Genomic DNA, 10,771 nt, shown 5'->3' on the forward strand with positions numbered 1-10,771 from the left:
AAAATATATTAAGTTATATCTGGTAATGATTTAGGAAAATGTGGCTTACTCTAAGACCTGAAAGCTGTGGACTCTCTGTGTCTTGAGTCTCTATATATTATGAGATTTCATTCAATAATATTGCAAAGGTTATTTTTGTTAGTTAAAAAAGTTGCAAAATTATACCTTTAACTAAATTTTCAGGTTGTACCTCATTCCAGTTTTGAGTACAACTGTATTAAATTACCAGAATGTATATTTATTTCCTTAAATTAAGAGTAAGTAGCAAATAATTTTGTTCTTGTTATACTAAATGATTTTTAGAGATTACTTTTCATTTTGTGTCTTGAGTCCCTAAATAGAGAAGAAATAATAAAGAAAAGGTATAACATCAATTACTCACTTAACCACATACACATTTAAGTAAAAGAATTCAGTTTCTTTTCTATAAATCATTCAGTTAGAGGCATGGGCTGTCTCCAGACTCAGTCTGCCCTGTTGACCACTGGCTGTGGGCCCCCTGGCCTCTTGTCTTGGCCTCAGGCTGGCAGTGCTGCCCCAATCCCCCTGCCCCCTCCTCTCAACTTACAACTTGTACCCGCCCTATAATAAACTCGTGTCCACAGGACACCAAAAAAAAGATGTTACGCAGTTCTTCCATGTAGATGAGAGTGTAGAATTTATCAGGCAATGAGCAGAAAGGCGATCTGAGAAAAAGAACCCAACCAAGGACTTTACTTTTCATATTGCTTTGAAGAGAATTTGAAAAGTCAGAACTAAGGGCTTACCTGGTTGTTTTTAAAAAGCAAAACCCCAGACAACCTTTAATTTTAACAGCCTTTTGAACAGATCTTTGCTTTCACTGAAAAACAATATTTAACTGTTGACTTATTTTCAGTTAAGATTGATAGTGACTCTAGGAGCACCAAGCACACCTAGTGATTACATCTTGGTTTCTAATACCATTCTCCAGTGGAGGGGACTGGGCTCCTGAGAGAAATGGCTGATTCTAAGAGTAAGATAGGAAATACAGAAGATGAGTCTGGAGCGTCTTGTAGTACCAGAAAGTAAGGAAGTGCTAAAAGGAAAAAAAAAATCCACAACAATAAATGATGAAGTATACAAACAAACACACATCAACCACAACAACCCACAACGATAGGGATATGGTTATAAGAGCCGTCTGAAGGAGTTCCCCATGGCCAATTTGAGTAATAAAGTAGCACAGAATTTCTACTAAAGCACCAAAGTACAAAATAAATATTCTCGAGTCCCTACTGATATGAATGTGATTGAATAAATAAATAAATAAATAGACAAATAAATAAATAAATAAATAAATAGGAAGAACTGACAAAGCCCCATACAGAAGAACGCCAACTAATTTCTGTAGGTATTGTGTCTGCAAGGAGGTGGAGCATAATTCCAGATCCTTAAGTGTAGGCTGCACATATTGACTTTCTAAAGAGTACAGTATGGAAAGCGGAGGAAAAAAGATTATACAGTGGGGAAACCTGATAAACACCATCTCAGCTAGGTAATCAAGGTCAACATCAACAGTGATAGGTTGGTAGCATTTACTCTCGATAGAATGCGAAGAAAAATTTGTCACTTTACCTCTGTGGTCTTCCTCCCTAAAACGCAGTACCTAAGTCTAATCATGAGAAAAACACCAGGCAAATCCCAGTTGGGGGACATTCTACAAAATATCTGACCAGTAATTCTCAAAATTGTCTAGGTCATAAATGAAATGGAAAAAAAGGAAGCCTGCGAAATAGTCACAGCCAAAGGTACAGAAGGAGACACAACTACTAAATGTAATGTGGTCCCTTGGATGGGATCTTGGAACGGAAAAAGGACATGAGGGAAAACCTGAGGAAATCTAAGGCAGTGCGGACGCTAGTTAATAAGCGCACATCGGTATTGGCTCATTAATTGTGACAAGTGTACCATACTAATTAATGTAAGATGCTAATAGTAGGGAAAACTGCTGGGTATAAGTTATAGAGGAACTCTCCCCATGATTTTCCCAATAATTCTATACATCTAAAACTACTAAAATTAAAAGTTTATTTTAAAAAAGTGACCAGGGCATATAAAATTGAGGGAAATCAGTAATACTGTCACCTTGACCTTGTATCAGCTTCTCCTCCCACTTGTTAAAACCTTTCATGACGTCTCATTTGTCCTCATACTAACCTATGGATTGACAAAAAATGTTTTCTTGATTATAACAGAGAAAGAAAATATAAGTTGTATACTCACCCTACTGTTGAATTAGGTGGTTTGGGCATCCTAGAATAAAAATAGGAAACACATCCTAATTAATATTAAGGTCTTTCTAAAGCTTATGTTCCTATTAGAAACTTACTTAAGAATAAAGATGCATGCATTTTCCAAATGGTGTCTTTAAGATTGGATTGACTTTATAATATCTTGATTGACTTTCTGGAACACTGAATAATTCACCAGAGATATGATGTTATCATATCTCAGCTGTCCAATGATCATTTTTTTTCCATTCTGCTTATTCTAACTTCGGTCCCACTCACCACCTATTTCACGTTTCTTATTTGCAGTGCAAGTAGGACCAACTCCTTCCAATGACATTCACCCTCATAGGCAGGCAGTAGCTGGAGTGCTCCGAGGCAGCCTGACACCATGCATACGGTGCAATTACAGGACCTACAGTGACCTGTGTGTGGCCCGCTTGGGGAAGATATGTTAGTACCATGTGTGCTTTGTCCCTTTGCTCAGGATTGCTGATCTCTCCCAGCTGACAGGCTAGAACAAAACTGAACAAGGTCCTAGAGGCATGCCTTTTCCGAATCAGTTCCTTTGAAGGTTGTGTATTTACTAATTATTCCGAGCCGTGCACGCCAAGAAATAATACTGCAGCCTAGCGACAAAGTCCATACCAGGGACAGATTGTCATCCACTTTCCTTGGATTCCAACAATTAGTTTCAGCCTGTGCACATATTTCTGAAATATTTCAGGCATGAAAATGAACGGAATGTTAATCAGTCGATAGCAAAGATCAGTAAAATTGAATATACTCTTTAATTTTTAGAAAATGGTATATTAGTCATATAATTTTATTAGTCTATAATATATTACATAATTCGCATGAACCATAAAGAGTTTATATCTTTCTTCATTGTAGTCTTGGAACTAAAAAGAAGCATGTCTTGTCTTCCAGTTATATTTCCAGTTGAGTTGGGAAAAGGGCAAAGAATCCAAGGGGTCTGCAGCTACTAGATTGGCTCTTACATGTGAAACATTAAATCGTCATCTAAAAATTTTCTCATCTGACAAATTTAGCTATGATATTGATAAGTATATGCCTAAAATTGATTTGGTTCAAAATGGGGAAAAAAATTAAAAGAGAAGCTTTTAAAAGACATTCAAAGATTAAAAGTGAAATGAATGAAAAGAAAAAATGTTCAGAGACACCAGTTCCTTGACCTGAACCGGTCTGTTATTCCACTGCCACTCTATATATCTACTTTTCAAAGTTTAGTAATCCCAAAGGGTATAAACAGGGCCTAGTAATCACGAATTTTATGTCTTTTTGGCTCCCTCTTGTGGCCAAATTCTATACTAACTTCTTTCCTATAAACAGATTCCTAACAATTCTAATAGAGGCAAATAAGTCGTATTTTCATTGTTACTTCTGTACTGCCAGTGTTTTATTTTTATATGAAAATTAAAAAGTATGCTTTTGTATTATATACAACAAATTATATCAAAGAGCGAAAAATAATTTAATTACTAGAAAATAATTCCTCTAAGCAAAGGATAAATGAACAAGTATTCCTTATCCAAAAAAGAGACTTAGAAAGTAATTTTATTTATTAAGAGTTGCTTGTAGATTGTCATAATGAACTTCTCTTCTCATAAAATTCTGAATAAGATTATTTTGAGGGCACTGGGGCATTTTCTATGAACCTTTTAAGAAACACGACAGATTCTTATTAGATTGAATAACTAGATCAAAGGCAAGGAATGGACAAGGGAGACCTGTATGAACCCCTCAAACATTTACTATTCTGTATTCCTATTTTTTTCTTTACTGGTTTAAATGCCACAAACGATTAGTGTGTTTTTAGTTTGTTTTATTTTTTGTTATTTGTTTAGTCTTGTTTCTATTACTAATTATCTCTATTGAAAAAAAGGAACACTTGTTTTTCTAAAAGGTCTCATTTTGGAGCTTTTTTTCCTCATATAACTCATTTCCACTTAAAAATGTTATTTGATCTCACATAAGGAGAAGAAACCCCAAACTTACAAAGAATCACTTCCACAGATGTCACTTTTTTTGTTGTGCGTCAAATAATAGAGTTGTTCAAAAGGAAGCTTTCTGAAAAGAAAGAAAATATTAGGTTGAACATCTTTTCAAATTAACACAGTGTAATGGTGAGATAGGAAAAGACAAAAAGACTAATATAACCATGTGTATATGGAAAGATAACATTTTTAATCAGTGGGAAAGGATTTACTTTTCAACAAATGCTGGAAAAATTCACTAACCAGTTGGAAAACAACATATTTCATTGGATTAAAAATTTAAAGAATTGAAAAAAAAATTTAAAGAATTGGAGAAAAAACCTATACAAACAAAATGTAGAAGAAAATATACAAGAATATTTTTTTTTCTTGGTGGTAGGAAAACCATTTTAAATAAGGTTTTTCTTTTAAAACTCAAAAACCAAATGGAAATCTGATAGTATCAAATGAAAAACTTTTGAAGATAGGACAGCAAAAAGCTCAAATAAAACAGATTGAAATATTTGCAATAAAGATATGTAAAGATGATTAATATCCAGAACATAAAAATCTAATAAGAACCTGTAGCTAAAAGACAAACAATAAAAATGGAAAAAGAATAAGAACAGAAAAGGAAATGTAAATGGCTATACATAAGAAAACATAACAGAAAAAAGTACTCAGAGAAATTCATTCTGATAACCAGGATACCCTTTATACTCATTAGGTGGGCAAAAATCACACAGTTTGATGACATAATACCGTTGGCTAAAAGTATGAGGAAATGGATACTTTCAGAAACTATGAAACCATGACGATATAAAGCATTTGGGCTATATATTAAACTTAAAAACATTTATATATTGTGACCCATAACTTCCACTTAGGATTTTCCCTTAAGAAACATTTGTGTATGAGCTCAAGCAGGCATATACAAACATGTTCATTACGTATAGTTAATGCGAAAAAGAAAATACTACGAGAATGGCTAAATAACCTATGATGCATCCGTGTTTTGGAACACAAGAGTGAGAGAGAACTATATTTACAGTCTCTATATTGCAGAGAGAAAAAAAATGAACCAAGTTGCCTAATACTATATGTTAAATGATTCCATACATAAACAAAATAGTACCATATATTTTCAAGGGGTGCATGTATAATTATGTAAATGCATAACAAAAGGTGTGAAAGGAGGCACACCAAAGTGGCAACAGTGGTTCTCTCTCGGCAGGAGACTGGGCTTGGTGGGGTGGTGCTGAAAGCAGACTCGACCTCATCTTAGATTTTTTTAAATAAAAGACTTATTTTGAAAGAGCAGCTTTAGGTTCACAGCAAAGTTGAGGGAAGGTAGAGAGATTTCCCATGTACCCTCTCCTCCCCACATGTGTAGCCACACCCACTATCAACACCTCCCACTAGAGAGGTACATTCATCATCATTGATGCACCTGCATTGACACGTCATCATCACCTAAAGTCCATAGTGTACATTAGCCTTCACTCTTGGTGCTTGTAATGTTTTAATATAAATTGTCATGCTCAGCTATCCCTCGTGGCTGCCCCAAATCTTTTGAACACCCACCCTGTATCACATCTACCTAACGTAGATTCCAAAAAAACTTGCTTTCTCAGCCTCTCAGAAAGGCTGTAGAGCGTGAGGGTTCTTTGTACCCCACAAAAATGCTCATCGAGAGAACCAGTCAGGCTTTCTCCAGTCACCCAAGTGCTTGCTTAATGACTTCATAAACTAAGTTATCATGGGGCAGGGACAGGAGTTATGTATAGAGTCAGCAACATGAACTTTCCCTCATATTTGAGTTTGCCAGCAGAATTTACCAACCCTAAGTACTTCACAGAGAAAAATCACTGCGTGTACTAGTCAGCCACCTGGTGGGAGGCTGATTACACTGGAGCCTTCCATCACAAAAATGTTCATCGAAAGAGGCGATTTATGCTCACAGGACTAGACACTTCTAAATGTGGATTTTCCTTTCCTTCTCACTATTCTGCCAATTACATCATTAATGTACTTACTGAATGCCTTATTCACCTGAATGCCATCTTAAACCAACATTACTTTTGACTAAGGAACTCAATTTTCACAAAAGAAATAAGGATTCACTGGTCTTATCATATTTGCGGGATAGCCTGTTGAAGATTCAATTATGGCTGAGTGTTGCCCTCCAGAGGTGTGGCACACACTCTGAACCAGTGACCAATAAATAGCTTCCCCCATAGACAGAATGCATGGTCTAAAACTAAAAAGCAAAGGGTGGGAGTGGGGGTGGGGGTGGGGCTTCTCACTGTTACACTTCCCATTACACTCGAGAAGAATTTTACTTCCTCCGCAGCCACTTGGGCTTTGCTGGTAGAGGTCAGGGGAGAAATGGTTCCATCAGAGGACACCACAGTGGTCCCTTTGAATCGGGAGTTGAACTGATGATGTGGTAGTTTGGGACTCCTTATGAGTCTGGAGAAAACAGACAAGAAAAGACTATACCATGTAGGCTGGGATGATTGATCCTTAATGTCAAGGGCAAGAGCACCGCTGCTACAGTGATGGGGAAAGGAGGATTTATTTCTAGGACTTAAGGAATCTTTGGACACCTCCTGGTACTGCTTCCAGTGCCATAGCCTGAAACAGGCAGAACCACTCAAAGCTTAGATGCCTCAGGAACAAAATTTGGGGTTGCCCCACCAGGTACTGGCTGAGGGCAAGAAAACGTGGAACAGGTAGTGGAGGAAGGAAGTTAACACCATCAAGAGCCTCATGACCAGCTGCAGAAATGAGAACTATAGTCACGGCTTCTATTTATTTCCTTGCTGTGTCCTGTATACTTTTATATATTTTAACTGATTTTTTCCTCTCCTTTTTTTTTCTTATTATTTCATATAGGGTGCGTTGGCAATGGTTTACTTTATGAAGTGCATCCGCGTGCACTGTCAGGACAAGATCGTAAGTGAACTAGAGAAGAGTGAAGGTCACCCAGAGATCCTAGATTTGGAGCTGGATGCAATAACCGATGAGACTCGGGTCTCCCCCTTATGGGGAAGTGAGTACATTTTCATTTGTATGAACAAGTGTTGCATTTTCTTACATTGGAGCAGAAGTTCTCAAACTTTGCTGCATGTTAGAATCATCTGAGGGAGTTTATTAAAATGCAGAACCTGTTTCAGTAAATCGGGGGGCAGGGGTCCAAGGTTTTGCATTCACCATCCCCTAGGTAATGTTGACCTGTTGGTCCATGAACCACAGGTCGAACAGAAAAGCACGTTATCGTTGTTGCTGTTGTTTACAGTGACAGCGACTGGCGCTGATGGCTCTCTAACATCTTTCCAATACCTTCTCTACGTTTTGCTAGTTTTCCTTGTTTTGAACAGCCCCTTCCCCAGGAAGAATCCAGAAAATCCACTTCCCAGCCTCCCTGGGAACCAGGGTGCAAATGTGCGCTCTGGGTTCTGCCAGTTATCTGCATCTGCACTAGGCTTTGACTGGAACGTGAGCAGCCTGAGACACAGGCTCCAGGTGGGGATTTGATTCGTACTGCTAATCGGTAGCAGCAGAGGTGTCCAGGGCTAGCAGAGGTGTCCAGGGCTAGCAGAGGTGTTTCCCCTACGAGGCCAGTGCTGGGGATGAGTCAGACTATTATTCTTGGAAGCTCATCAGTTAGCCTGTTTCTCCAGTCCTTCCACAGTTCTGTGAGTTAACCTAATATCCTCAAATAGAGCCTCTTCTTAAACTAGCCAGAATGGATTCTGTTGTTTGCAGCTAAAAATCCTAATGTGTACAAATGAATAACTTGTGAAATTAAAATTTAATTTTAATTTAAAAAGAACAAAAATAACTTTGTTGGAAAAATGAACTTAAAAAAGAGCAAATGCAATTTAATTTAGATGAGATGATGTCTCTAAAGCCCTTGGCACAATGTGTGGCATAGAGATGGCACATCCTCATTATGAAAGTTTGCATAATTATGAAAAAGTGTAGACAAATACCACCGTGCAGAATGTGACTCTAGATCTCTCTAAAAAATAGCTGTAAGGAAGTGAGAATGGGGAGATCTTCAGCTCTAGCCAGAACTGAAGTCTCAAGAATAGGTTCAAAGTTCATGTCATTTCTTAAAAAAAAAAAAAAAAATTAATTTTAAATTTTATTAGCATTTAATAGATGAAAAAGTAAAACTGAAGGAATTCCTGACCATAGGTAAATATCTCTTCACTGTGTAGATACACATTTCTAAAAGTTCTGTGCAAAATTTTAAAAAAGTTTTTCACTTTTAGGATGTTGGAGTCATTATTTTTTTGATCCTTTTGATGCTCAGGCATGAAAGATAAGATGAGCCCTGCTCCACTCGCTTCCGCTTCCTCTCCCCGATGGCTTCGTTTTGGTCGTTTACATAATTTGTACTTGGCCAGGGCTTATAACATTTACCCGTTTCCATCATAATACTTCTTCAAATCACGTTGGATAGATTCGATGTTCACCATCTGCCCTTTTGTCACAGCTTCTCTGTTCTCGAGTTCTTTATTTTGATTAATTTTTTGGTTTGTTAAATTTCGTTCTCAGATATTTTTTTTTAAAAGAAGGACTGATTGGGTGCTACATACTCCAGATTCCCTCGTGCTTCAGATGTCCGCCTCTAGCCTTTATGCTTGATAATTTTGCTGCAGTCTCTTTGGCTTATATCTCCTTTTCCTCAAAACTTTAAAGATACGTCTTCTGGCATTGAATACTGCTGTAGAGGCTAGAGGTCAGCCTCATTTTTCCTCCTTGTAGGGCTTTGCCTTTCCCGCTTGAATGTCTAAAGAACTCTTTCTTTATGAATTCAATAATAAAACCAGGTTGATCTCAAAGTCAATAGTTCCATTCTAGTTGGGTTTTTTTTTTTTTCCCCCATTACATGGTATGTTCTTTTGATTTTCAGATTTAGCTCTTTCTTAATTTCATGGGAATTTTCTTGTGTATCTCTGAGCAACTTTTTCTGTTCTACTTGTTAGATTCTGTTCATTTGGGACATCAGTTTTCCTTATGATGATTTACTTGTTCTTCATATCCATAATTTTTTATTGCTTTAATATTCTTACCTTTCCCTCTGCCTTCCCCATGATTTATTGTGCTTATACACCACTGTCAATTTTCAGTCACATTTATTCTGTTTCTTCTTGGTTCTTTTTTTCCCCTAGATTTCTGAGTTGTTTTGCATTGTTTTCTTATTTTTTTTCTTAGTCCTGTGATCTCCCATTTTATAATATTCTGTTGTCCACTTATCTGGTCTTTTATCAGATTCATATACTTATTTAGTCCTTTTATAGGGAATCTACTTTCATTTCCTGGGCTATGTTTTTTCCTAGACTGGTTTCGTGTGTGTGTGTGTGTGTGTGTGTGTGTGTGTGTGTGTGTGTGGGATATGTCATATTTTTTTCTCTTCCTGATTTACGAAGTTGCCTGGCCATTTGTTCTCTTATTATATGTGTTTAATTAGACAGCACTGTCTAATCTAAATCCAGCTATTTGCTATGATATAGTGCTGGTGAATTCTGTTTTTTTTTTTTGTTTTTTGTGGGTTTTTTTTTTTGCCATCCGAGGTCAGTTTGCCTTCTGTCTGTGCTACAAGCTTGATGGCTGAGTATTATTCTCTCCATCTTTCTTCAGCCTGTGGGATGGAGACAGCAGAGAAGTGCTCCCATGGTGTCAGATAGAGCCAGGATCCTGTGAAAGGTCCTCTACAGGGCACATTCCTTCCATTTGGGAAGGACTCTTACCCGTGGACTTCTGCCCATTTCCTCAAGTCCACATAGTGTTCTGGAAGACTACACATTCTATGGAACTTTATCTCTCTTGAGATCTCGTTTTAAAATAGGGGCTTCTACTCTTGAGTCATTTTTTCTTTTCTATTAGGATTACCTACTCAATCTTTAAATCTTCTCTTCAAATTGGAGAATTATCAAGATTTTGTAGACTCACCTTTCCTCAATATGCATTTGGAATGTAGAGATGGGTTTAGGCTTAATGCCTCTCAGCCAATAGTGTAGCTTCCCCTGGACCCCAACACTTCCGGGTAGAGTTTGAAAATATGTGTGGGTGGTTTCATCGTTTGTCACAGTGAATGCAGAATGCTGCTGGTATTTATAGGTAAAGGGTCAGAGATGCTAAATATCTTAGAACGTGTGGGACAAAGAATTGTCCTGCCCCAGATACCCTCTTGAGAAACATTTAGTTAGGAACTGCAATAAACTACATAGAATTTCTTGGTATATTAAAATTAATAGCATAAGGCAATGTTCCCTTTTATTGTTTGGGGCCTGCTGGTAAATTCTGTATTTGTTTCATTTTTTTTAGGCAGCAGGAGAGGTGTATTTTGTGATTTTGCTTCATATGGTCATATTAAACTTCAAGTATTATAACTACTACAGCTATCACTGCTATTATAACTATTAAAGAGGGCTGGTTACCAGGAATTTCAAAGTATTCTATAATTCACAGAGCACTACATATCTATTTAACAGGTTTTTAACATTTGAC

General features: G+C 37.1%; 1 protein-coding gene across 1 annotated transcript in view; it reads right to left on the reverse strand.

Moving 5' to 3' along the window:
* The window catches only part of CUNH7orf31 (chromosome unknown C7orf31 homolog), a 43,320-nt gene that overhangs the window by 15,829 nt on the left and 16,720 nt on the right, over positions 1–10,771 (reverse strand). The window contains exons 3-4 of the mRNA XM_011361673.2: positions 4,269–4,340; positions 2,245–2,274 (exon numbers count right to left, since the gene is read on the reverse strand). Of these exons, the coding sequence (XP_011359975.1) occupies positions 2,245–2,274; positions 4,269–4,340 (102 nt within the window). The remainder of the gene's footprint in view (positions 1–2,244; positions 2,275–4,268; positions 4,341–10,771) is intronic.

This window comes from Pteropus vampyrus, unplaced genomic scaffold (genome assembly GCF_000151845.1).
Source record: "Pteropus vampyrus isolate Shadow unplaced genomic scaffold, Pvam_2.0 Scaffold69, whole genome shotgun sequence".
NCBI classification, from domain to species: domain Eukaryota; kingdom Metazoa; phylum Chordata; class Mammalia; order Chiroptera; family Pteropodidae; genus Pteropus; species Pteropus vampyrus.